A 27,847-nucleotide genomic window follows, 5' to 3' on the forward strand; every position below is an offset into this window, starting at 1 on the left:
AACGGCGAGATACGTGTTTGATATTTCTGTCAATTTTTATTTTCCAAATTAGTATATACACGTATGAAAAGAAGTCACTGTCGTGAAGGCTAAAAAATAAAAAGAAAAATAAAATAAGGTCTCGAGTGGCGAGATATTCCATGTTTTACACACAAAAGCCACGTGGCGAGATCACAGTGGCGAAACTCATCACGCCTACCACCATCATCTCGGAACCACTCTCTAATTCTCCTTCCATATCTATGAACATTGAACGCCACCGTATCTCGCACACCAACAATTTACTTCCCTCGCTCCCTCTACAGTCATGTACCGTCTCCCTCTCGTCCTCTTCTCCATCATCGCCGCGGCGACGGTCGGGATCGCTCCGGCGAAGCCCGTCGAGCGCGACGATACGCTGATCAGGCAAGTCGTGTCGGAAGAAAGCCGCGAGGATGACTTGGTCCTCGGCGCGGAGCGCCACTTCTCCGACTTCAAGCTCCGGTTCGGCAAGGCCTACGCCACGCCGGAGGAGCACGACTACCGGCTCGGCGTCTTCAAGGAAAACCTCCTTCGCGCGAAGCTCCACCAGCAGCTCGACCCCTCGGCGGTGCACGGCGTCACCAAGTTCTCCGACCTCTCTCCGGAGGAGTTCCGCCGGAAGTTCCTCGGCCTGAAGCGGCTCCGCCTCCCGGCCGACGCCAACAAGGCGCCCGTTCTGCCTACCGAGGATCTCCCGACGGATTTCGACTGGCGCGATCGTGGTGCCGTCACCGGCGTCAAAGACCAGGTAAATTGTTCCCTATTCGTCAGGTTTGAATTACTTTTATGTTCTTTGATGTTTACTTTTTAAGCATCCTGTCCTGCTACTGCGCTATTCGTAACGTTTAATTGGCAATCGACTTAGTTGAAACCATTTTATAAATCGAAGTATGGTACGAGTGCGACTAACTGTGCGGTTTAGGTTGTTGTAAGATATGTAAACATGGGTTTGTTGATCATCGCAGGGGGCGTGTGGGTCGTGCTGGTCTTTTAGTGCGGCCGGAGCTCTGGAAGGAGCTCATTTTCTGTCCACTGGAGAGCTTGTGAGCTTGAGTGAGCAGCAACTTGTGGACTGTGACCACGAGGTTTGTGATTTTTGCTTTCTTCTGTCAATTTGAGTCAGCGATCAGCATTAGATTTCCTCAACAGCCTTTGGTGGTGTTAAATAGTTTAGAGAAAGGGGTAGATGTTGAGTATATCCTGCGTAAACTTGAAGTACTATTATGTGTTTTGATATAATTCTCTAGGAATCTGATTCTACTATCTCTTTTGTGAACTTACCTGCTGATATCCGGGATTCGTGATCTTCCTGTTGTTCTTTTATATGGATGGTCGTTCCACCACCACTCAATTTGAGTGGCAGCACTTGCTGGTCTTAAGAGATATTAAAACGAAAAATCTCGCAGTTCGTTGTATGGTCTGTCTGAAATCATTGGTGTGTGTATATCTTTGGATGGTCAGTCTGTTTCAGACAATGGCCGTATATTTTATGCTTTTGACTTTCTGCCTGTTTGCTGTAGCGTCTGCTTTTAAGTCACTATCTTGTTTTATGTTCAGCAATCTATATCGAGTGCAAAATATAGGCTTTCCTTTACACCTCAGATGAAGCATATTTTTGCTCTTAAACTATGATGTTCGAGATTGTGTGAATAGGTAAAGGTTGAGATCATGAATCTGCATTTGCAAGGGAGGGTTTTCTGTAAACATAGGGGACTCGATAGTAGAACATTGAGTGCGTATCATTTGATGTCTAAAAGTAAAGATCTAATTGTCGATGTTAGCTGCTAATCCCTGATTGCCTTCCCAGGCCTAAGAACTGTCTTTATTTTTTGGTTCAGCTGAACAGTCAGACGAGGTGATCAGGTAGTCAGGTTTTTCCTGTTTTCAACAGTCAAAGTGGTAACCCAACTCAAACAAATATTTATCAAACATCATTATTTATAATTTTTTGTCGTATCGGAAGTGAGCGTGACTGACCTTTTTGAAGCACAAGCTGCACGACCATTGTTATCTCTACCATCCAGAAGTACCATCTTCCAGCATTTCTAGTTTCTGCAATATCCTTTTTCCTCTCACCGACAGAAATGTCAATAATCTCTGCTTTTAAGAGTGAACCGAATAAACGGAATCCATTAGGTTTTTGGCCGAAATTAGTTTAGATTTCCAAACCTCGACTTCTGCGCTATTCAGCAGCGTACCCGCCATGACCTTAGATGTTCTCTACCTCAAGATGGGGGCATACAAAATCTACCTTCGATTGTTCCTTTTAATTGCTATCTTATGCTTCCGCAAAAAAAAGAAAAAGAAAAAAAAGACAAGGTAGTTGTGACTTGTGAGAGGCTTTTGTGGCAGGAATCCAAGTCTTGCTCTGTAATTCTCCTCTCAACCTTGTTTTACTACAACAGACTAACTATTTTTTTTTTTTGTTTCATCTCTCGCTTCGTTCAATACTTTCAAAAACAAGGAGGCCGCATTTTGAACTAGTAAATGGGAATATCACAGAAAGAATATTAAAAATATACCTAAGTTATCTCATGCAAGTAAAGATTCGTGTAAGTTTTGGTGTAACGGGTCCAATCTCATGGGCGGACATGCAGGTATGTACATGAAGGTATGCCCAGTGGCCATTTTATAGTCATATTTAAAAATCACACATAACTTGTACAATGGGTTGATATAAACTTTGTATACACGTAGACCATACTCTTCCTTTACCTAGTAGCTTAATCTTTGGGGCTGATTTTTCTTATGACAGTTGAGATAGTTTGAGCCATAGATTTATTTTTCGTCTGGCCGAGTCCTCGGTTGCATTGGTTGTTCGCGGTCCGCCTTTGTGCTTAAGAAGATGTGTTAAAATATCTCATATTGTCCTTTTAGAGGTTTGTATGGGTCTCACAGGTCTCACATATAAGTTATTTTTTCCCCATTTAAACTACTTGTAGTTTGCACATATAGTTACCTTTATGATTGTGATTTTTGAGTGACATCTTGTATGAAGCTTTGTGATTTGCTCGTAATGTAATCGTTTACTAAATAATTTGACCTTGAACTTATATGGCAAAAGTCTGGATCGAGACCTCTGCTGGGTTTTCTTGATAGGACGGGCACATGGATATAGCACCTTCATTTCAAGTTTTATCAGCTTGTATGCTCTTATATGGTTATCAAAAGTCGTGAAATTTGTGTTGCTTGTAGCTTGCTTTCCATTTATTTGCACAGCTTTTTATCCGGTTCTGTCATATTATGTTTCCAATAAAATATTCTTCTATTAAAAAAAACCTCGTCAAGTCTTTTGCCAACCCAAGCGAAATCTACTACATTCTACTCTTATTGGCTGATTAGACTGGAAGGTCGCTTCATTCCAGTTAAGTTTCTACAATCGTATTATGTCATGCGATGGTTTCGAAGTTTGACTCAAGTGAAGCTACCAAATCAGCATCTAATGTCCTGGCTAGAGTGTCCATGACCTCAACCAATTTGATTGCCAAAGGAAAGCGAATGCTTGATTTGTTGGTGTAGTTTGGATTGTTGATCCAGCCTTGCCTCTTTTACTTGAAGCACGGGGATTGCGACCATAATTTTGAGCTGGCTCAAGAAGCTCTGCTGCACTTAAAGCATATGGATGAGATAGCTTTGAAGAGTAAATCACATTGGAAATTTTTTTTTGCCTATTTGTCTCCCATTTGGGTCAGTCAGTCATGATAGCAGCTCTTCTTTGGCTTGTATTAATTTATTGGTCCCACACAATATCGAGTCTTGCATGATAATTCTTGCTTTTTACCAATCAGCTTGGTTATCACGAAATCTAGTAGTGGCTGTTACTTGCATGGTTATGCTTCCATAAGGTATGGTGTTTCCAACACTATTGAGTATTGAAATTTAACTTTCCTTGCAGTGTGACCCTGAAGAACGAGGTGCATGTGACTCAGGATGCAGTGGCGGGCTGATGACAACTGCCTTTGAATACACGCTTAAAGCTGGTGGGCTAGAGCGAGAGGAAGACTATCCTTACACCGCGACTGATCGTGGCTCGTGCAAATTTGACAAGAGCAAGATTGCCGCATCAGTTTCGAACTTCAGTGTTGTTTCCCTGGACGAGGAACAGATTGCAGCCAATCTTGTTAAGAACGGTCCCTTGGCTGGTAATTGGCCACTATTTTTTTTTTTTTGGGTGCTTTATTGTTTGAATGGTTGTCAGCTTAATAGTCTTAATATAAATCGAAAGATTTAAGTCCTGTTGAATAGAATTAGCTACTTTCGGCAACGAAACTTAACATATTGTGAATTCTTTTTGTGGCTTTTTGCTGTGCAGTCGGGATCAACGCAGTGTATATGCAGACATACATAGGAGGAGTGTCGTGCCCATATATTTGCTCTAAGAATCTAGATCATGGGGTGCTCTTGGTTGGGTACGGATCTGCCGGTTACGCTCCCATCCGGTTCAAAGAGAAGCCATTCTGGATAATCAAGAACTCGTGGGGACAGAACTGGGGCGAGAATGGATATTACAAGATCTGCAGGGGCCGTAACATCTGTGGCGTCGACTCGATGGTTTCCACCGTGGCTGCTATTCACACCACAGCTCATTAGGTCACGGGGAATTACACAAGAAATTCTGTGCCAGGCATCATATGGTTTCCTTCATGATCGCCCCTGGTGAGAGCATGTTATGGTATTGTTTTTAGGTGTCTGTAGCTTTTGAAGACATTGGGCACACAGTTGAAGAACACATAAAATGCTACTGCTGTTGTATCTGTAAATTATAAGATGATACCGCGACCGTGGTTACTGGCTTGCGTAAGCTAACTTCTCGTGGTCATACATACTTATGTGGCCAACACTGAAATCATAATGTATCTATGTGTGCTCTTGAATTCAGCTGGATTCTTATTATGTCAATCTTTCACCTTACAAAGAACATGCTATGAAAACATACATCGTTTTCGAGAATTTAAAAAAAAAAATAATACTGTGCTTAGACACAAAGGGATCGACCATAGTTATATTATGTCTCCTATTTGACGGTAGGAAACATAGCAAAGCTAAAATACCTACGATGAATATTGAATGATTAGCCACAAACCTCAAGGACTTCCAGTAGCTGGATTGACAAGTTCGGTAGCCTGTATAACCCACAATGAAGTGGAGAGTGAAGAGGCCAAGGTCTACCAAGTTCGCTCCATCGCGTTCTTCGTCCCCTGGCACTTGCTTTTAAGCTTCTGGGTGAACTTCATTAAAAGAATGGATCAATGGATATCCACAAGACGAATACAATACAACAAGGTTTCATCTCCTGTCTGCCCAAACCTGTGCCCGGTGTGTCATTCATCCTCCTCGCTAAGTGATGTGAATGAAAAGGGCTGGAACTTATAACCATCTCCCTCATAGAACTTGTTTTGGAACTCCACCCAGTGAAGTCGCAAAGCATGCAAGAATGCGCTTAAAGTTTCCATCACTAGTAGCACACCGACAGTGGCAGAGATAAAGACGATGATGCCAATGATGAGCACGAGGGTGTTATTGAACCTGTAGGAGTCGCAATGCATCACTATTTTCTCTATTGCCAGATAACAAACCACATGCAAGAGATCCTGTGAGAAAGAGTACTTACCCCCATGCAAGAAGTAAAACTTTGTCATAGAATACACTGGACAGCTCCGAATGGGCCAGACTGAACAAATTCAACAACCAGATGATCAGCAGGAAAATGCAATACTTTTCGAACCTGAGGACCTATTGTGTTTTGCAAAATCTTTATTGAATTTAATAGATTATTAACGGAAATAAACAAGAGTGGTGTGCCTATATCAGCTCATATGCCTTGTGGAAAACCAATTGAAGATGTGCAATTCCTTACCTGAGAGCCCATAATCGGAGGTAAGATGCTGTATTAGAAACTGCTCCAAGTACGAACTCTATGGTATGTATAAGTTGGTGGACAAAGACCTCACTAAACTCAAATTCCTCATGGCCGTGGGAATTGGGATGGAGATCCATCTCGAGAGGGTCATCGACACTGTGAAGGATTGCATATGATTGCCCTCGGTGCCTCTATGACAACAATTAAGATATCAAGTGACAAAATGATGAAAAGACAGCAACACGAATGATGTGAAAGGTACACTGTAGGAAGAAAAAGGCATCCAAAATTAAGCTTACTTCCTCATGTTGCTTCTTCAAGATAAAAGGCTTGGGGAATAACATCCATGGAACTGCAGCTAGGGCCAACAAAAGTAACATAACCTGGCAGCGACAAAGGATTATCGTTGCATGTTCATATTTTGCTCAAGAAAGTGAATTATAAAGAAGTACACAAACCTGTAGAAATTTTTGGCCAACAAAAAGCTGATTTTCGCCTAGGTCCTCCATAGGACTCAAGAACATATATATCATTACATGGTACAGATCGGCTTGTGATCCGGTGCACCATTTGACTATTATAAGGAGTGACAGGTAGCCAAACAGGCTATTCAAGAATATTATTTGGGGAACGAATTGGTACCTGAAGCAAGGCGTTGCAAATGCAGTCATCTATCAGTCACTTATGAGGCCTAAGTTCCACGTGCATAACAACCACACAACATCGAAAATCTAAATGATAAAAGGTTGACTGGATGGTAGTAGCCAAATTTCAGTAGGCAATGGGAGAAAGTTTGAATATCATCATTGCCCTCTTGAAGGGAGAAAGGAAAGAGAAGATGCACCAAAAGAACAAGAGTTAGCTACCCCTACGATATCTCACCGGATGTTCAGATCATTTGCAAAGAATCTAGCATTGAAGTAGCTCAGCACAATTCCCAGATTCATCTGGGCAACTCCCAGTAAAATAGACATCTTCATCTTCAGTGAGTTGAGAAAGGGTAACTCACTTCGAGTACCATGCCACACTGGATCAACACCAAATGGATAAGTAGAATGGACCTTTATTAATCCCTGGGTAGATGCATCCCTGAAAGTAAAACTATGAGTTTCATAACTTGCATGGGAAAATGCCAATGGTTCATAATGCATATACTGTGTTTAAAACTTTAATACCTGCAAGAGAGATCTCGACAAGCATAGGCAGAGGGCCCAAATATGTCAAATGGGACAGAAAAGAATTCATTGTATATCAGTCCAGTATAGATTGAGAACAGGGCCATCATCAAGATGACATAACGACCACCAAATATCATGCCTGTGATGTCCCCAAGTTTCTGTTCAACAGGATCAACCAAACGAAAGTGATGAGAACTTATGTAAGAAAATAGAACTATCAGCTAATGAAGGGCACGTGAAAGTTACCTGATTAGAAAGGCTTTTTTCTCTGAAGATAAAGTACAAAGTTGCCATCAACAAGCATATGCCATGGCCCCAATCACCGAACATTACAGCAAAAAGGAAAGGAAAGGTGATAATCGTATAAACTCCGGGATTTGCTTCCTGATATTTGGCTACTCTGCAATCAAGACAAAAGTTCCTCGGTTGTTTTGAAGGAAATTCAAGAACTTAATGTAAAGGAAGAGACAAATTCAGGTTTACATCCCACAGGGCATATGAGACCAAAATCATCAAATGGAATTAGAAAGTACACTCTCTCGGTTATCAATTTGGATTTCAAGGTCAGAACTTTGAAGGTGATCAATCAGTGAGTTTCAAAAATTAACCAAACAGCATCAAAAGCACAAAAGAAACTGGAATAACAACACAGCAACTTCTAATTAAGTTACATGTTCATATGTTTGTATCAAATGGAAGTTCATTTACAGGTTCATGTGTTTTGGTGTACAGAATATCTCACACATGAGATGCATGTATGTTTACTTAGGAATATGATAAAATTATGTTTATAGAGAAAAGGAGGCTTACTTCCAAATTCAGCACATTTTGTGCTTGGACGGTGTCACAGTGGAGACATAAACAAGTCATGAATAAAAGCTGAACAATCCAAGCTCAACCAGCCAAAGTACTAGGCTCAATACCCTGAGTGTTGCTCCTTGGCCCTATATTGCTTGCTTTTTAGAGCTATTCTAAATCACTATAGTTACTTTGATTTGAAAATATACTCTGAACTGAGTCATAACTAAACAACCTAACCACTGAAAGGCATATTTCACCAATGAGAGTGTTGTTGTATATTACTGTCACCATTTCTTTGAAAATTCAAGGATTCTCTGAAGTCATAATGGAAGTAAGCAGATTCATGTGCTGGCAAATCTATGTAAAGAGTTCTGTGTTCGCGGTCCCCATGTAAACGGAAAACAGAATAGTCTCTCTACCTATATCGAACATGATATACCTTGATGTACTATTTTTGCAAATGATACAATCGTGGTAGATGAATCCCAAGCAAGAGTAAACGAGAAACTTGAGTTTTGGAGGGAAACATTGGACACTTCTAAGTTGTTCAAAGACAAAATACGCGGAATGTAAGCTCAGTATTGGCAGAATGTTCCAATTACACATGAGCAGATTGGAGACCAGGAAATTCCATAGGAGTGAAAGCTTCCTATCTCTTGGATCTATTCTGAAAAGGACGGAGAAAGATGGATACACCACCCACAGAGTACAAGCAAGATGGAGAGGGTGAATAAATGCATGAGTGTTTTATGCGATGGTCAAACACCACTTAATCTTGAAGGGGAATTCTATGTGGATAAGGCTAGTGATGCTTAATAGGACAGAATGCTAGGCAGTTAAGCACCAACATGTGCGAAAGGATTGTTAAGGAATCAAAATGCTTTGTCAAATGTTGCGGGCACATGAGAAAGGGATAGGATGAGAAATGAATCTACTCGACGGTTGAACTACCCGCAAGAATGTGAGATAGAAAAAGATTTAAAGAGGTACAGAAGAAACTTCAATTTGCTGATTGCTTTTTTCAAGTTAAAATAATTAGGTGATACGATAAAAGCTGGCATGGATATCAGGTCTGACAGTTTTTATGAAGACTTATCCTCCAATGAGGCTTCTGCATAATGAAGGGACTAACCCAGCTAGTTTTTACAGGACCACCCTGCTTTCTGCCTTTCTTAGCCATACACGAACATCAAATCAGATCTTCAGAACTACAAATAGTAATAGAAGCATATATTTGAAACTCTGGAGCTGCTAATGTCAAAATTTAAAGAACTAGGCTTCAGAAGGACTATGACAACATGACTAACCCATATGCATCAACGATTTCTTGAAAAGCAGTAGTGAACTTATTTGTACAGAAGTAAGTAGGTGGTGATTCCTCGGTATGCAGAACATGAAATATTGCTCCCACTTGTGAGTTGCAGTCTAAGGTCGCCCTTTGCAGCACATTTTGAATCTGCAAGGGTAAGCCTCAGTAAGTAAGCCAGCCTCGAAATCATAGACTGGACCTACTTGTAGTCAGACAAGATTCAACGAAAAAGCTATTCAAAAAGCAAAAAAGGGGGACATGACATGGTATGCAAACCTGAGTGGTTGCAGAAACTGGACACCAACCTTCTGCAACAAGACATTTCTTGGTCACATCAATGCTTAGCATATTTAGTGTATGGTATATGGATTTTTCCTTCTTCACCTATGCAAGTTGTGAGAGAGCATGTGAAGCTTCATCATACGGTTCATCCCAATAAAAATTAAGCAACTCAAACACACCAGAAGGTTCCAGTGCTCAAATTGATGAGCAATGTCCTGAAGTAGACTTGCTTGGTGTAATAGCCCCACATCGATAGTTGTCTTCAACTCCGAGAGTCTTCCAGACACCTAAATGATTGAAAAGTGAAAGAATCAGATTAAATGAAACAGTTACTGGGCACCAAAGGGATCGAGCATGTTCAAGTATCAGGTAAAAAGGAAACAGTTTTCAATTTGTACTTACCTTCATCCTGATAAAAACACGACATATTAAGTGCACTGGAAAGTCATCTATATGAGTGTATACGGACAGAAGCTTCACTGACTACTTAATGAGACATGCTTTCAGACCTAACCAAATGAGATAGACTTTCTATACCTTTTGGAACAACCAAAATGAAATTATAGATTCTCTCAGTAGATTTAAAAAAGATTTAAAGATTCATCCTGCGTCACAGCTTTTATCACTTGCAAACAGTTTCCCTAGTCAAATAAAGGAACTGGCTATGCAACCTGTAAGTTTAGTTCATGTTATCTATCACTGTACTTGCCTGCGTTCATTGGTCAAAGAACAAGAATAACTCTGGGGTAGTGGAACCTAGAGAATTCAATTTCTGTCAAGTCATCATAATTTGAAGCTTCTATTCCCTCAAAATGCATGCAAATAAATGTCCCAAAGGATTAACATACCTCTGTTATCATTTGAAATTGCTTGCTTGTATCATCTGCAAATGGATACCGATTTGCTGCAAATGCTTCACATATTTTCACGATTTTGTTCTTTGCTCTCTCTCCACTGTAGAAGATAACAAATACATTTTTCTCAACCTGTAAGCAATTACCTATCAGTTCACAAGTAAAAGGAATCATAAAATTGAAAATTGCAAAAGGGGGAAGCACCTCCGTAATAAAAACAAGGCATGAATATTACGGATAAGTAAATTAACAATGGTCAATAATTCAACACGAAGTGAACAAGAACTTTATCTGATAAAAAGCAGAAGTAATCACAGTTATTGACCTTTTCTCCAGAGGAAGGATCTCTAATGGGCTCCTCAACAACGGCTTGCTTCAAAAACACATTTCCCCTTGTCGCACGGAACAAAATTCTTTCGAAAGCTGTTGATTTATCTCTCTGCAGCAGGCCACTGACAAAACCCAACTTAACTTGCTTTGAAGGATCCGTCACCATTTCCTAGTCAAATCCAATCCATAACGAACTTTAACTATTAGAATTATGAGAGAGTTGATCATTTCAAAAATGGATAGGGAAAAAGCACGAGTCCTACTTGCTCCAATAATAAGGGACTGTCGATTGATCCTTCACCAAGAGACTGAGCTTTGAGTTCTCTTTGTTGAATGGCAGCAATGCTTTTAGTTGAATGAAAAAACTCACCAGCCTGCAGCCAGAAAGATGCACAGAAGAAAACACCACAAGTTGTGAAGCACTTCCATGATTTCCCCCTCCAAGAAAAATCCAGGACCAAAGGTGATGTGATCCCAGCTTCCAACTTACAAATCCAATATGCCAATGTTCAGTGAATACGTGTGCTTCTTATCTCTCCATCTTTGCATGTGGGTGTGGGAGCAGGTGCATGTGTTGGGTTTACGTGGGGTTTGGGAGGTGGAGGGGGGCCAAGTGCTGAGGGTGTACAACATAATGCACAACCATCGACGACACCCTGAGTTATGCATACCTTCTGAAGAACAAGCTTGTATTCCGCTAATTCAGCATAGGTGCGTTGTAACTGTTCGTTGTTTGCATTCATTTCGATAATTTCTGCTTCAAGTTCTCCGAGTTTCACCTAACCATTTCTGAGCAAGTTTGTTAATTTGCACAGAAAGAAAATCAATACCAAACCAAATGTGGCATCCATCTAACCTCCAACTTTTCCACATCTACATCAGTGCCTGCCGAAGGCCTTGTTGATGTCGACAAACCAGCCTTTATCATTTGCTCCCTTAGAAACCGTAGCTTGCGTGCCATCTCTCCACACCTTTTCATCTACTAATTTAAATAGAATTATGTGGAGAAAAAGATTTGCAGTTACAGTACCAGTCCCTAGAAACTAATACTAAATAAAATATTAACAAAAGGAAATAATGAGTAATTCATCTTAATTCATTTGAGCTACAATAATCTTGGGGTTCTGATGATAGAGGTGCATTATAGATTGACTGTGTAGTCCATTTAATCTTTGCAAGCATCTAAATGTTCATTTTGTGAGTTAAGAACATGGAAAACACTTGATAGAGAGAAACTGCAAAATCATCCCAATAGACATAAGTTAATCTTTCTGGCTCAGAGAACATGGCTACTCTTGTTTACCTGCTACCTCATAATCTAATCTGGGATCATCTCTCTAAGAGATTGGACAACTAAGTACGCAATCCAGTTAAGCATCTAATTTTTTGCATTTTAACGTTGACAGTGCTAAGTCTTAAGAATCCAGTGTCTATTTTCATTGAGAACGTCCATGAGAATATCTGAGTTGCAAAGCTAGCTTGTAATCTGTCATAATTCTCCGTAACTAACAATGTGTCTGAGAAACTACCAAGGTCCTCTCTGTGTTTATGACTCCATATCATGGGACGTGTGACCAAATGGAGATGAGTCCCATTACCATGATACCTTTCGACATTGATTGATGAATTGCGTACATTAACACTCGCAGATAATATCTCAATTCAAGAAACTTATAAAATGCCGGAAATTTGGCTCCTTAGATAGTATCAATATTTTATAGACACTCGCTCATTTATGTACCCACAAAACAGGAAAAAGTATTTATGTGATAATTATACCATGAGACAAAGATGAAGTGATGTAAACAACTCATCACCATTGTCCACATTCTATGGATTTCATCCTACTTGGCGTAATGTGCATTATGAATTTCATGTTTGGTTAATTTGTTACACCATGTGTCACTGCCACATGGTGGTGCAAACCTCACATAAAATATCCTTACTCGAAATGGGAATTCAAAAATATATGCATGCATGATACTGCAATCACAGCATGGTTCAGGGAAAAACTATATCTTCCAAATTTAATGTGCTATTAACAAAGGAAACCCAAAAAAATCCAAACCTTATTTTCTGTTTCTTTTTCTTGATAGTTTTTGGATATGTACTACTATACTCTTCGCAAAGTGCACATACTACTTCAATCGACATTATGAATTTCGTATTGCAGGCAGGCACAGCTGTAAAGAAGGTGGGATAAAAGAGAGAATCACACCTGGGCAGCATATGTCCTCTGGAAGGGGCTCTTGTCTGCATTAAGCTGCAGCAGGTAAAGACGAACAGCTCAAATCAATTGGAAAAACAAGCTGATGACTCAAAATGCAAGACCCATATAATTCGAATGTCCAACAAGAAAACTGACAAAGGCCTACATACATTACAACCTTACAAGAGAACACTTTAAAACGGTGGATCACTTCCAAATCCACAACAGTCAAATCTTTGTCTCGAAGCTAACATCTAGGACTTCAAAAACAGGAGTTCCATTTCCCCTAACATAAGCAGGAATTCACTCAGCCGCGGAGGCAACCAAGAATCGATGTCAACCAATAAGCGAGAGACAATTGACGGAACAGCTCAAGACTATCACCATATATCGACCAGAATCGGACAAATGCGAATCGAGCAGAGAGTTCTCAACGAAGACAAACGCGAGAGTTGGTGTCGCTTACGTCTTTGAACTGGAAGAGGCCGAGATCGCCGAGATAGGAGATGGTCGGACGAGCCGATTCGATGGGAATGATGAGCTGAGCCAGTTGCATTGGCTCGGACCGGAGCAGATCCATCGTCGGCCAACCACCTCCATTCCTCCTCATTCTCTCTCGGATGTACTTGTGAACGCCGTTTGCGTGGGAATGACGAAGGAACAGATCGCAGGGGATATGTGCAGGGCGGAGATCGGAGCAACGTCGCCGGTGAAAGAGATGGTCGATCGGCGGTCATCAACAGCGTGCCTAAAATACATTTATGGACTCTGGGACGTCGACCGTTCAACGAAAGGGCGAATTTCTGGTTTATTTTGAATTCTCTCTGTTTTTTCGATCGAACCAGCTAAATCTTTTATTAGTTTTTTAACTACCTAGCACTCACACTCTCCGAAGGCATACATGTCGTGTCCGAAACTCTCCGACACTTCGACATTATCCGACATGCGACCAATACATGATCAACACCCCAAACAGGCTAACGGCATGTGAATCCAGCATTACGACAAGCATGGAATCAATCTTAAGCATTCTCAATAAATTAGGAGTCAAAATATATTAAAAATATATATACTAAGTCATATATTCAGACACCCCAAAATTAATATACCCAACCAACCAAAATAATATAATAATCATGAATCCCTAATATATGAAGAAGAAGAAACTCATCATTGATATTTTTATACATACACGATAATTTATCATGTATATATAAAAAATATATTTAATGTACAACATGTCCAAATGTATCAAAATTCATTGTTTTTTGAGAAATCACATGTCGTCGTGTCATATCGTATCGTATCGCGTGATGGGTGTCTTGTCGATACTACATAGGATTTTGAGGAGCATGCTGCTCGGTTTTTTGATCGGGTTTGATCAATGGTGCAAAAATCGGGATCAAATGGTTGGGTCATCGAAAAACCTGAAAATCGAAATTACGGCCGGCCGAGTTCTCCTTCTCTTTTTTTTTTTTTTTCTGTACTTTTTCCGGTAAATTTGAAAAGTTTACTATGTTAATCAAAAGTTTTCTTAAATGTTAAATAAGAGGTCCGAAGACGAGAAAAATTGCAAAAATAAGAGAGCTTGTGGACTATCGATGGCCCAACCGAGCCCTTCAGATCCAGCCATTAAAAGGGGAAAATGTGCTTCGGTTGATTAAAAATTATTATTTGAATCAAAAGTTTTTTTTTTAAATGATCGTCTTGTATCGCTTCCAAAAATAAATAAATGATTTTTTTTAATCAAACACGAAAATATGAATACATAAATTATTGTCAATATTGAATCTATTTTTATTGACTAATTATTTTAATCGATAAAATCGATAAATTTTAAGATAATATTTTTTTAAATTATTCAATTTTTATGAAACAAACGAAGTGTAAACTTGGACCCCTAAGTGTGTCAACTTTGCCGGTGATACTCTGGCTGAGTTCAAGCTACGCAATAGTGATAACTAGGTGAAATGACTAACACAGCAATTAAGAAATGGGAATCAACAATTTTAAGAATATTACAACTTTTTCACATGATAAATGAGAAAAATGCTTTCTTAGAAGGAACACAATTATGCAGATGTCGTAGATTTTTTACCAAACGGACAATAAAAGAGTCAACAGATAGAAGATATTGCAAGATAGATTTACAGTGGTTCAACTTTCTACTTTGCTTGCGTCCCCTCTCCCGGAACTAACATTTATGGACAAGGCTGGAATCTATTAGTAATCTTCGAGATGTTAGGATATCTAAACGGCCGTAGAGAACTCTAAAAACACAAGCACGTCTTTAAACATTATAATTCCCTGTAGCTTCCTTGATTACAACAAAGGGATATGTTCACTACAAGTCGTAAAACTTGCCATAAAAGTACAATTATATTCTAAAACTTGCAAAAGATGCAATCAAATTCTAAAAAACTTGTCAAATTGGTATAATCAAGTCCTTTTGTTAACTTCAACCGATTTGGCGAACGAAAAATGCTGATTTGAATTTTATTAATAGTTTTTCTCTCCTACATGGCGATGACGTGGCGAAAACGACGTCGTTTTGATCTAAATATGATTTTAAATAACTTTTATTTAAATTATTTTAAAAATACGCTAAAATTGAAAAAAGGAAAAGAAAAAGAAACCAATGCAAAAGAAGAATCACTAGCGAGGGCCTTCGCCACCGTTGGGGGTCGTTGGGACCTGATCGCAAGTGAAGGCCGACTAGCCTTGGCCCATATTTGGGTGAGGGTTGGCAATCCTTAGGCCGGGCCCCGCCGACCCCCTTGCCCACCATTACCACCCCTTTCCAACGGTGGTGGGGCGGCGACGACGAGGGCCCTCATCACTGATTCTGTTTATGCGTTGGTTTCTTTTTTATTTATTTTTATTTTTTAAAACTTTAGCTTTTTAAATTAATTTAAATAAAATTTATTTAAAAATCAGATTTGGATCAAAATGACGCCGTTTTAGTCACGTCATCGTCACATATGAGAGAGAAAATATTAAAATAAGCTACATCAGCATTTTTCGTTAGGCAAATTGGACGAAGTTAACAGTAGGACTCGATTACACCAATTTATCAAGTTTTAGGACTTAATTACGCTTTTTGCAAGTTTTATGACTTAATTGCACTTTTGTCATAAGTTTTAGGAATTTTAGTGAATATATCCCTACAAGAAATATAGCTATTATAGAGAATTGCAATCGGAAAATAAATAATCACTAGTAAAGACTTTGGAGTTTGACTGACAAAGAGAGAACAAAAGTTTTGAATCTGGGAAAAATTGTGCAAAAAATCATAAATCTATTGTATTTTTGCCAATTTAATATTAAACCTTTTCAAGTTTTATCAATTGGACAATCTTGGTCGGAATAGCTCATGGGATGTCGGCCACTTGCCGGAGCTGACGTGGACAACTCGCAATAATATTTTAATTATTTTTTAAAATTTTAAAATTTTAAAATTTTCTTCCTCACTTTTTCTTCACTTTTTTTGTTGTGGCGGGCGAGTGTTGCCCAGCACTCGCCGGCCGCAGGCAAGGGTCGCTCGGCCTTGCCTAGATTTAGGTAAGGCGATCTCACCTGCGGCCTAGTGAGGGCTTGGTGACCCTTGCCTATTGGCTGGCGAAAGCCAGGCGGCCCTCACCGGCCACAGTGAAGAAAAAGTGAAGAATATAAGAAAATAATAAATAAAAAAATTTAAAAATTTAAAAATATTATTAAAATTGTCTACGTCAGCCATTTAGGGCAAAAAATTAGTTGGTGGACTCAATTGGCAAAAACGTAAAAATAGTCAAGATTGAACTGGCGAAATTAAAAAGTCTAGGACTAAACTGGCAAAAGTACAATACATGTAGGACTTTTTGAAGAAATTTGTGCCAACTTCCCCAGCCACCCTCGATGTGTTTAAATGGCCCTCCAATGTTCAAAGCAACCGTTGGAAACCATACAAACGTCGAAAGAACCATAGGACTTCCTTCTCTAGCCAACAAATCTTCTTTGTACGCGATCAGTGTGCACTCTATTGGCAAAGCAAAAGTTCATTTATTATTATTATTTTTAATCTTTCAGAAATAGAGCCTTCTGCTTCTACAGCCTGTCTGACTCTTCGTTTTGCTTTCAACAAAAATGGAAAAACTGCTCTTGCATTCTCCATGCTTCTTTCTGTTAATTCTAGAGTTTGAATGTAGCTATTAGACACTGATTTCAATTCACATCAAATTGGAAAACTGTCACGAGTCTTCTTATCTAGGAATGTAGAGGCACGTATCGCGTTCTCTACTCAGTCTGCAACGGGAGTTGCTTCTGCATACGGCCCCTCCAGTATTGTCACCTTCTATTAGTCCATCAAAGACTTAACGGACCGTCTTTCTACAATTTGTTAACCTTTTACACAGGTCCATCCACCCACCCCTAGACACCTTTTACATCCAATATCTCGTTCACCTTTTTGTGGAAGCAAAACATTGGCAGTCTTCAGACGTTCTAGTTCCAAACTCCATTTGCATATTTGTCCGTGAATCTACAAACTTGTGGTTCTACACAAACAATGCACACATTAGTAGGATTCGATTATCTTTTGTTGTTTTCAAAATAGCATAGAGGGGATTTATTCAACAATCTTCTCATTTTTCTTTGATAAAATAACCTCTGAATTTCAAATGGACATGTGTTCACACTGACAAATGATTTAGAGTTTGAGAGTGTGTAAAGTGAAAGATATTTCTACTATTATGCCTACGTATTTCGAGTTTAGGTCGTGGCCCATCGAGCAAACAATACAGTTTCCAACTTATGAGATACTCAGTGAATGTAATCGAGAGACATGATGTAGAAGCAAGATGAACAAAGTGAGTAGGAGTTCGTTCAGCTCTTCCTTCTACAGCGATAACTTAGTTACATAAGATCCAAGTGAGTGATATGGCATCATGCGAGCTACATAATTTGTGGGTTGCCCCCTAATCTCAAACTCTCGGTCCGCCTTCGTCGGCCGGAAGGCAAATGCAGCCAACCGACCGCGTACTAATTGTACCTGCCTACTGCCTAGTTCTCTTCTTCTTTTACAGTTCTCAATGTGATAGACTTCTAATGCCTAGGAGTCTTGAATCATATCATAGGTGACATTATTATCAGAATTTGACTAACTTTTGCTTTCATTGACCAAAAAATGCCTCCTCTTTAACGCTAAGTGAAGCGCATGATGCTAGTTTGAATAGTGGGTTAAATTCGATTCCGCTTCTCATTATTCTAGGGTTTAATGGCACGGCCACAGAGGCTGCCGGCTAACAATCCGAAGGCTAGAAGCTTGTGAAGTGCCTTACAAGCCCTATAAGCCGGTTGAAGTCTAGCTTCTATGGAGCTCCTATAAACGTCAAAAAGCTCTCTCTAGAAAAGTTCTCTCCTAATCACTTTGACCTCTTTTCACATCTGGAGAAAGTTGTCTTTATGTTCTTGTGAAGTGAGTCAATTATTTTCCAACAATGTAAGACTCAACGATGATCAACATGCATTAACTTGTAATTCGAAATATTAATGAAATTAGTACTTTTTATTGAATTGCTTTCATCCTTTTTTTTTTCTTTCTTTTTGATAATCCATGAGTATGGGCATGGAAATCCAGTTATCCGAACAGTGATCCTGATTCGGAGCGGTTAGCACGCAATTTGCAGAAGTTAAACGGGCGACTTCCGACTTCTAGTTGGAAATAGTCTTGTCCTAAACTAAGTGTGCCAACCCTCGAGATTGAATTGAATTGATTTTCTTCACTATATGTCAAGGGTATATCGAGGGAAATTTGCTCAAGAATCCAATTAAACTTATAGACGAGTTTCTTTACCCTAAGTCGTGTAAGGGTTTACTTAATATATCTTGACAAAAACTCTTCGCATAAGCAATCTAGAGAGGAGAATTATATTAAAAAAAATCATAAATCTATTGCAATTATGTCAATTCAGTCATATATCTTTTTGTTTATCAATTGAGTCATAAGTCTTTTATATTGTGTCAATTCAGTCCATTCGGGCAATTTTGATCAAAAATCGCTATAATGGTATGGTCGGCACTGACATAAATAATTTTTAATAATCTGCTAATATTTTCATATGATTTTTTATTTCTTTATTCTTTTCTTCTCTCTCTCTCTCTCTCCTTCTTCCTCCAGCTGGTCCCCGACGATGAAGGATGACAAGGTCGGCCTTGCCCTCATCCAGCAAGGATAGCCTCACCAGTGGCTGAGTGAGGCTTCGGCGAGGTCGAGGTCTCACCTCTAGCCAATCACCGAGGTTTGCCAACTAGCTGGAGGAAGAAGGAAGGGAAGGAAAAAAAAGAGAAAGAAAATATAAAGTATAATATTAAAATAATAAGAAACTAAAAAAAATATTAAAAATTATTGCAAATTGTCCACGTTAGTACTGGTTGTGCCACAATAGCGCCACATCAGCGATTCCTGTTCAAAATTTGCTAAATAGATTAAATTAGCACAAATGCAAAAGATTTATAACTCACTTGATTAAAAAAAAAAGTTTATGACTGAATTGGCACAATCACTATAAATTTATGACTTTTTTTGTCATATTTTCAAGGAAGAGAAAGGAGAGCAACTTGGCTGGCTACCACTTGCATCTTTTTTTTTTTTGGGACGAAGCTTGTGTAACTACCATCTCGAGGTTACTATATAAGAACTAAATAATAACATTCGCATACCTAATTTGGTCTATACTAATGTAGCATAGCTTTCCCTGCTTATCTATGTTCCTGTTTCTAGGTGCCTAGGTCCATAATTTCGTAGAAGGAATCTTACGTTCCAGGAGAATAATATAGTAAGGAGTTGTAATTTCTATTTTTTTTTAATGATGATCCGGCCAATCTCAAATAGGTTAAACCCCAGACTCATGAAATGCTCCACTGACACTATATCATTCTCATAAGTAGGTTAAATTATGAGCCCGCTTCCTCGTCGTAAATAAGAAGAAAATACAGAGTTTTAAGCTAAATGCAAAGCCTTAAGCACTCAAAGCTACCGTGTTCTCACCATTTTCTAGTTCACAAGCTAAGCCTACAAACCCTAATATATCGAAGTCGGGAAAATTACCAAAAAAGTCCTAAACTTATTGTAATTATGTCAATTCAGTCCATCCGGCCAACTTTGCTAGGCCGGTGCTAACGTGGACGTCCGCACCGACGTAGACAGCTTTTAATATATGTTGATATTGTTTAATTTTTTTATAATGTTTTTTTTTCCTTTTCTTTCCTTTAACTTTAGGCCTAGTGAGGGCCGCGGCACCCTCGCCTAGCCAGATTTGGCGAGGGCGTCGCAGCCCTGGCCTAGTGCCGGGGTGGGTGTTCCGACCTTCGCTGGCCGTTAAGTCCGAGGAAAAAAAAGTAAAGAAGAAAAACAGAAAAAAATTATATAAAAAATGAAAAAAAAATCATCACAATATTAGTAAGAAATTGGAGACGTCGGCGGCGGCAACCATGTCGGTGCCAACCGGCATCTATGTTAGCGTCCGTCAACCAAAGCTGGCCGGATGGATTGAATTGGCACAAATGAAAAAAGTTTAGAATTAAATTGACACAATTATAATAAGTTTTGGATTTTTTTTTTAATAATCTCCTTATGGAAGCCTCTAAAACATGATTTAGCTAGCAATGTGGTCCGCTATCAAAAGGGAAAATCAATCATACTCGACGAATCTATAATTTTGAAAGTCTCACCATTTTTTTGGGTCTAAATTTGAGAACGGGCATTTACCCGTTGACTGCACGGACATGCTCTATAGTATTCATTTTTGCACCGACTCTGATCGACGATGAATAGAGAAAATAAAAAGAAAAAATGAATAGACCTAGGTATGATATTAGACTATGAGAAAATGCGTACATAGATCTAACTGGTTGTTGTTGGCTGATAAATGGAAATGATAAACTTCATGCAAACATATACTCCAAAGCCTTGCCCACCAGATTTTGAAGCAAGAGAAGAAGTTTTAGAATATTTAATCACTGTACAGGTTAAACTTGTAGCTAAAAGTACAATCAGTTACCATACTATTTGTTGGAATCATTAACATATATCGTTTAATTAGGGACCATTTTGAACAAATCAAAAATTCATGAACTACATTGTATATTGGACCAAAGTTCAAGGATTGTTTATATCATTTCTATCCTAAGAAAGTTATGGTGGGCAACGAGCTAGAATTGTAATGTGTTTTCGCCCAATCACGATTAGAAAGAATTTCCTTGTCACTCCTTTTTTTTTCTCGGTCTAACTTTGTCACTCTTTAATTGGTAGTTTACATGCGTAAATATATACTACAGGTGAAACTAACATAAATAAAGTAAATCAAAAATGAAGTTCCAACCCTAACCCTCCAAAACACTCCGGCACAAATAAACAATATCGAAAGGCATCATTATCCGAAGTTCTCTTCTATCTCATGTGTAGATCTATCAAATGGGTGGGTTAGATCGGATTTAGATCGGCTAGAAAATGGTCCAATTTAAATAGACTTGTTTACAATATTTTGATCCATTTTCATGTAATGCAAATCTATGATCCATACCCAACTTGACCCATATTCCTAAAACAATTCTATATTTAGTCAAATCTAAGAAAACTCAAACCCAAACTGTGGTGAGAGTGCGGAGCGAGCAAGCACGAGTTTGAGTTAGAGCGAAAGAGAAGGAAGGTAGAATCATAGAGGTGGGTTGGGCCTAAGTAAGTTGTAGATCCATTTACGACCCATTTAACATTTATATTATGTTTAAACCCATTTATGGCCCATCTATTGACTACGACTAACCCATATAACAACTCAGCCTATCATATATGAGTTAAGAATGGGTCTAAAAATCATTTTTACGGGTTTACTCATGTGTTAATTGGGGCGTCTCACACTTCTACGCTTAAAGCATTGAATATCGCATCAATGTCGACCTCGTAGTCCAAGAACGCACCATGCAAGTAGAATTCTAGAGGTGACCCCCTGCCCTTCATCCCAAATGAGTTCCCGATATCGATCCCACGCCGCCGCCGGGCTTTGTTCGGCGTGGTCCCTAGCTAATACCCACGCTTCCGCCGATGTGTTGTTCTGATACTCTTTGTAACGAGATGACCCATTCTATGGACCAAGTTCCCCCACAAGAAGTAATGGAATGTGATCCCTCCAGATGGTCAAGGTTCAAGGTAGGTCAAGTGTATGGATCTAGCCGTGAGTACTCCCTCCCATCGGATGTACGAGGGGGAGGGGTTGCATACTTGCCTCCGGCGAACGACCCCACCAGGACCTGGAGCTACTGCTCGTGCACTTTACATCCGTCTCTAAACCTTTCTCTCTTGGGTTTGTCCCCGGTCATCGTGTGACAAACGCTGCGGTCTCGATCTAGCTCGAGGGTTGGAGGGGCTCAAGTAGGCACAACTGGTTGGCCCATGTCAACCCGTTCTCTCTATGTGGCGAGACCGAGGATGAGACTAGCTATGAGCAATTGCATGGCGAGGCGGGGTGCGCCTGTGCTGGTAGAGAGAGAGAGAGAGAGAGAGAGAGAGAGAGAGATGGGCATTGGTGTTGCTGGTATTTATAGCACGTTTCCTAACGGTTTAAGTTTTTCTAGGAAAATGACTTACCTAACATGGAATTGCAGTGCGACATGGTGTAAAAGGGTTCAGATCCTGACACAACCTCTCATCTTTCTCGTGTCTATCATTCGCATTATTCAGCATCAGTCAACTATGTTCATTCATCTGTTTAACGTGATGACATCCACACCTTGTGTTATGCAGGTGAGGAGGACCCGAGTTCGCACCGGAGGGAGTGCTAATAAACAGACATGGCACAAAAACATTCACGACAACTTTCCTGACAGTTTAAGGTTCTCGTAAAACCAATCGTTCGATAACGCCCATGGAAACTTAACCTAAAGAAATTTACCCGTCCGTAGAAACAACCCGAATCCTAACTCCTTTTGCTTTCTCCTCTCTTTGCCTTTTACCCGCAACCGCCCACAGCCGCACCGATCCAAACCCCGCCGACCTTTCCCCGGGCGCAGCAGCCAGGGCCAGCTCTGACAAACGCGCACGCAAAGGATAGACTCCTGACCGGCAATTGAATTAGCTGAGCTAATGAAAGTCCCCCCAAATGACATCGGAAACGAAATCGAAAAAAATTCAGGCACGGCAAAAATGACGTGCTGCTTCCGATGCAGCACAAGGAAATAAGTGCAGAGAAAGCGAGTTGGTTCATACTAAAGGGGCGACGTCTTCATCGGTTTGAGGTTGAAAGTAAATGTATTGACACAGACATTGCAGCGTTAAGGATCGTTTCCACAACCTTCACGTATCTATCCACGTTCTAATTGTAGCAATCTAGGAAGGAGACATTAAAGATCCTACCCTCCTCCTGGCTCTTCTCTCTCACCCCCTGCTCTCGAATTCCAATTTAACATTCTCACTTGCATCCAAATTAACGTTCGAGAAAGAGATCAAGAGAGAAAGGTTAATGGTTAAACACGTGATTATTTTTCTTAATCACCTAATTAACAAGGATTTTAATTGAAGAATTGGTGAAAGAATTTGGAATTTATTGCGTGGTTAAGCACAAGACCTAACGCAAAAAACACATCTCGTTCTCATCCGGCAAACCAACGGAGAAACTGGGATAAAGTGGCTTCGAGTTCAACACCAACCAGAAAGCAAAACTTAATTATCGATTACCCACGAAAGGAAAAAAATTGACCATAAAGATGACAGATATATAATGCACCGATCGGCTTTTGGCACCACGGAACGAATTAGTGGTAAAATTAAAGGCGCTTTAAGCAAAGAAAATTTGGATCATCGTCCATATTTAAAGCATGAAATGAAGAGATTACACTACTAGAAAGTCAAACTCGGAGCTGCTTAACTAAGAAGGATACAATGGAGTCCGGACAAAGACAGATGCGTCATATAACAATCGGATTTCGAAAAATTTATTCTTGAATTTCGAGAAGTTTTCCTCGTCTAATCATGTTCAAACTCATAGATAGAAGATAAAAGAGAGTCGAGTTTCTGCAATTTTCGTTGTCGATGCGTCTAAAATCTTGAAACTTTTAGATGGAAAAATGGTCGATGACACTGGGGGACGAAACTTTCTAATAATTTACCTTGGGGGCGGGAAGAACTGCGTGCCGGCTATGAAGGCGTTCAGCGGAGTAGCATACATGGAAGGGTCCAGCAATGTGGTGGCTAGGTTGCCGGTGGCGGCGGCGGTCGCGGCGGCAGCACCTGGCGCGGCGGTTATCAGATTAAGAGGTTGATGAGCTCCCCCGCCGCCACCAGAAGAGCTCTCCCCCGCCGTACCAAAGCGGCTCTCGGGCCCTTGATCATAGAGAATCCCCCTAAACACATGCCCTCCAATATTGACAGCCGTCTGGTACGCAAACTCCTGGTCGGTGTCGTCCATTGCGCTTACTCTTACGCATCGGAAAACGGCAGGCGAATTGATTTCCGGAGGGTACGGCTGTCCCACTTCCAACCCTAATCATCGCACACATTCGAGCATGGTGTCAATCAGTTAGAAATTCGTAGGATCGACCATGATAAGAACAAGGGTCGATCACTATGATCCTTGTTCGAACTTTTCTCGAAAGTTTTACCAGCAAACAGTAGGAGAAGCTGAGAACAATGATTCCACAGGTTCACATGCAAGTAGGGTTACATGATGAACACCAAGGTAAAGCTAAAAAGTCTGAAAATTCTTCAAACACTGACATGAGCATTTAATTTTTTATTTTTTTACCCATCAAACAGTACTGGAAGTTTAATTTCTTCAAGGATCCTCCAGAGATCTAATCCCAAAATCCTTAAATAAAGCATGGTGTTATATCTTCCTTGATCAGCAAATCTGAAATGGGCATTGAACAAACTGCAAAATCAATATTTTGAAATATGCCTTTCCCTAGTATCGGTTGCGATGCTTCTTGAAGTGCACATTATCTATCAAGACCTCAGATAAAGGTATTGCAAAATGTGTATATGTTCACAGATCACAAATTGTTTCAAATCGGAAAAAAGAAAAGAAAAAGATGAAGCTCTTGCTTGGGGAAAAAAATCCCACAAAAATCTATGTTTCCCGTTTGAAAATAGTAGAATTACCCGAGGTAGCGGCAGGGAACGGCGGGGCTGCGGCAACTTCACCCTCTCTGTGCCTCTTGGAATAATGGTCGAGCTGAAACGGCTGCTCTTGCCGCAGCGGCTGCTGCTGCTGGTGGTGCATGACGGCGGCGGCGGCGAGCTGCTGCTGCCGCTCGCGGCGCTTGGCGGCAGGGACCCACGTGCTCTTGACGTGGGTGGGGCATTCGAACCCTCGGCTCTTGCAGCAAGTCCTGCACCTCAAGTGGACACAGTCTTTCTTGGCTTGGTTCCCACAATCTTGGCAATTTATACCTCCTCCTCCTCCTCCTCCTCCTCCGGGCCTCATCATCACCGTCAGTAGTTCCGGAGATCGCGAACTAGGGCCTGCTCCGAGAGAAAAGTAGCCGTCCGCGCTTTGATGTCCTTGATGGTGGTGTTGGTGGTGAGTAAACCACTGGCTCTGCGGCCATAGCTGCAAGATCTCCTCCTCCGCCTCCGCCTCGGGATGGTGGTTGGATGGTCTGTGCAAGAGGGCGCTTGTATCCTCCACGGGTTCTTGATCCTGGTGAGCTGACGGCGGGGCTAGTTGGCTTAAATAGAAAACCCCAGCCATGTCTTGCACGTACTGGCGAGGACAGAAGCTGAGAGCGATGACGATGAAGATGATGCCCTCAGAAGTGAGATGTGATCCATGACATACACGCTCAGAGAGAGAGAGAGAGAGAGTAAATGGTTGTGCTTGAGTCCGTGACTAAAGAAGAGGGATGATCTTATGAAGCTTCTTAGGTTGTTGTTCAGCTTGGTTTAGTTTTCGTTTTCGCTGGTTTGTTGTGGGATCGATCTGGTTGTGGTGGTGGTGGTGGTTGTTGTCCTTGGGGTTGGGAGTGCTTTTTGCTGTTGCAGCTTTTTGGGCGAGTGATGGCCCCTGTTGGGACATGGGAGGGTTTTTTTAAGGTGGAGAGAGAGAGAGAGAGAGAATTTGACTTTAGAGAGAGAACGAGAGAGAGGGGACGATGAAGAAGAAGAAGAAGGGGAGGGGATCGATGCAATTATGGCACGGAATCACAGCCTGCAAACGCCGCCATGGCGACTCTCGCAGCCCCACTCTTCGCTCCCTCTCTCCGCACACTCTCATTTATTGCGACTCCAGACTCTCTCTCTCTCCTCCCTCTCTCTCTCTCTCTCTCTCTTCTCTCCGCGTTGAAAAAGTTGCAGAACGAGACAATCGGAAGCATGTGAGGGGGGGTTGAGGAAGAAAAAGTTTGGGTGGGGGGATGAACAGTGAGTGGCTAAATGGAGGAAAATTCCCTTGCATGCCTCGGACCATGCGAATTCAGTATTCTTATGAATGGATGGACGCTTCGATGTGGATCGTACGCACATGAATTTGTGCTGCGGGTATCATCGAGAATGGCCATTAGAATTAGTATTATCAACAGCGACCTTAACGTTACTATCGGCTCTTTTGGCACGCAGAATTTTACTCTACCGTCCAATATAAAACCTAAGGTTAATGTAAAGATGCTTGACCGCGCATTTCGGAATTCTATTTGGCTTGGAAATCTATGGTTCGCTTGTTTTGCTGAAATCCGTTTCCGGAAAAAATATATATATAAAAAAAGAGGGGAACTTTTCACATGTTTATGCTGTTGGAATGCTGAAATAAGAGAGCCGAGAAAGGATTTTCTAGGCCGAGTAAATCTTTATTCCTAAGATGGGAAAGATGAATACCTCATCCTCAAAAGAGGAAAATAATTTTCATCTCGGTTGTTTTCTCTTACTCGATCATCTTAAAAGATTTCAACAAAAATCACAATTTCTCTTTCCCGAAACTATTCACCTGGAACCGTTGTCACGATCCCATTTGTCGAGTACATAGCCATGCTTCTGTCGCCACCAATGCTTGGCCACCGTCACCAACCCGAGTCTCTAAGGATGAACATGGTTTTAGAGTATAAGCGAGAACGGGAGAACCGGACCGACGAGAACATGTACGATTTTTAGGTTCTATGGTATGCATAGTGGATTTCAAGTTTCAAAAATTCGGGAACCGATTTCTACGGACATGGGAACTTGAAACGTAGAACCCGCAACAAGTCTTTGTGCTTTTTTGTTATGTGCCTTCTCACATTCCCGCGGCATTCTATGTCGTCCGATGATGATGGGTGTATAATCCGGAACCATTAGTCTGTTCTTCTATTTCCGGTGATATCCATGACTGAGACTTTTACTTTATTGTTGTTTCATATTCTTCGAATATGAGTTTTGGTAAGTGAATTGTAGTAACAAATAGTAGTCATTAGAGGTGATGATTCATTGCAATCGTTCAATTAAGAATATAGGTGAAATCTAAATAGACCATGGATATGCATAGTATGAAAGGTAGGTTCCAGGGTCAAAAATTAGAGTATCAATTTTGAAAGGTAGGTTTCGGGTTTTAGATGAAACCTTGATCAATCCTGAAATCACTCACCCATACGAATCCCACAATGAGGCCTTTGACCCGATATGAGGTCAATGTACTCATATCTACAATATCATACTCATCCGCGCATCAAATAGAGAGAAGGACAATGGTAAGATGGTCATACTTCAAGAGCTAGCGATAAAGGCAGAAGCGATCACCATCATAATAGGCAGCGACGTTGGAAGCGGCCTCAACGTTAGAACCGGCAGTGATAGGCGGTGTCGCTGGTGACAAGAGACAAATGAGCATGAGGACAAACACCGATTGATTGCCTTCGGTATTTGATCATTCCAGACTCTATTTGGTTCTCAGAGAGAGAAAAGAGAGGCAGTTCTAAGTTTTTCCTTTGGGCTTTGCTAGCATAATAGTCTTTGGGTGACTATGAGAGTAACATTATGTTGTAGGCTACAAATTCTTGAAAAAGTGGACC

General features: G+C 40.6%; 3 protein-coding genes across 4 annotated transcripts; 1 reads left to right on the top strand and 2 right to left on the bottom strand.

The window, feature by feature from the left end:
• Positions 1-214: 214 nt before the first annotated feature.
• LOC115738592 (cysteine proteinase 15A-like) lies at positions 215-4,899 on the top strand. The gene is made up of 4 exons (XM_030671240.2): positions 215-769; positions 987-1,106; positions 3,917-4,163; positions 4,334-4,899. The coding sequence occupies exons 1-4, from the start codon at positions 308-310 to the stop codon at positions 4,609-4,611; spliced, it is 1,107 nt and encodes a 368-aa protein (XP_030527100.1). The 5' UTR covers positions 215-307; the 3' UTR covers positions 4,612-4,899.
• Positions 4,889-13,670, bottom strand: LOC115738591 (V-type proton ATPase subunit a3-like). 2 transcript variants are annotated; one of them, XM_030671237.2, is made up of 18 exons: positions 13,311-13,670; positions 12,854-12,898; positions 11,492-11,614; positions 11,307-11,414; positions 10,899-11,009; positions 10,631-10,804; positions 10,300-10,437; positions 9,631-9,738; positions 9,446-9,553; positions 9,168-9,316; positions 7,306-7,459; positions 7,057-7,217; positions 6,764-6,970; positions 6,340-6,523; positions 6,181-6,264; positions 5,879-6,072; positions 5,633-5,692; positions 4,889-5,547 (listed from the first exon to the last, which is right to left on the bottom strand). In XM_030671237.2, the coding sequence occupies exons 1-18, from the start codon at positions 13,452-13,454 to the stop codon at positions 5,343-5,345; spliced, it is 2,457 nt and encodes an 818-aa protein (XP_030527097.1). In that variant the 5' UTR covers positions 13,455-13,670; the 3' UTR covers positions 4,889-5,342. The 2 variants fall into 2 exon arrangements, with proteins under 2 accessions (XP_030527097.1, XP_030527098.1); XM_030671238.2 differs by having other exon boundaries at positions 11,492-11,617; positions 13,311-13,389.
• A 9,983-nt stretch (positions 13,671-23,653) lies between these two features.
• LOC115738535 (protein SHI RELATED SEQUENCE 1-like) lies at positions 23,654-26,182 on the bottom strand. The gene is made up of 2 exons (XM_030671144.2): positions 24,972-26,182; positions 23,654-24,353 (listed from the first exon to the last, which is right to left on the bottom strand). The coding sequence occupies exons 1-2, from the start codon at positions 25,561-25,563 to the stop codon at positions 23,977-23,979; spliced, it is 969 nt and encodes a 322-aa protein (XP_030527004.1). The 5' UTR covers positions 25,564-26,182; the 3' UTR covers positions 23,654-23,976.
• Between the last annotated feature and the right edge of the window lie 1,665 nt (positions 26,183-27,847).

This window comes from Rhodamnia argentea, chromosome 2, assembly GCF_020921035.1.
Source record: "Rhodamnia argentea isolate NSW1041297 chromosome 2, ASM2092103v1, whole genome shotgun sequence".
In the NCBI taxonomy this organism is placed as follows: Eukaryota; Viridiplantae; Streptophyta; class Magnoliopsida; order Myrtales; family Myrtaceae; genus Rhodamnia; species Rhodamnia argentea.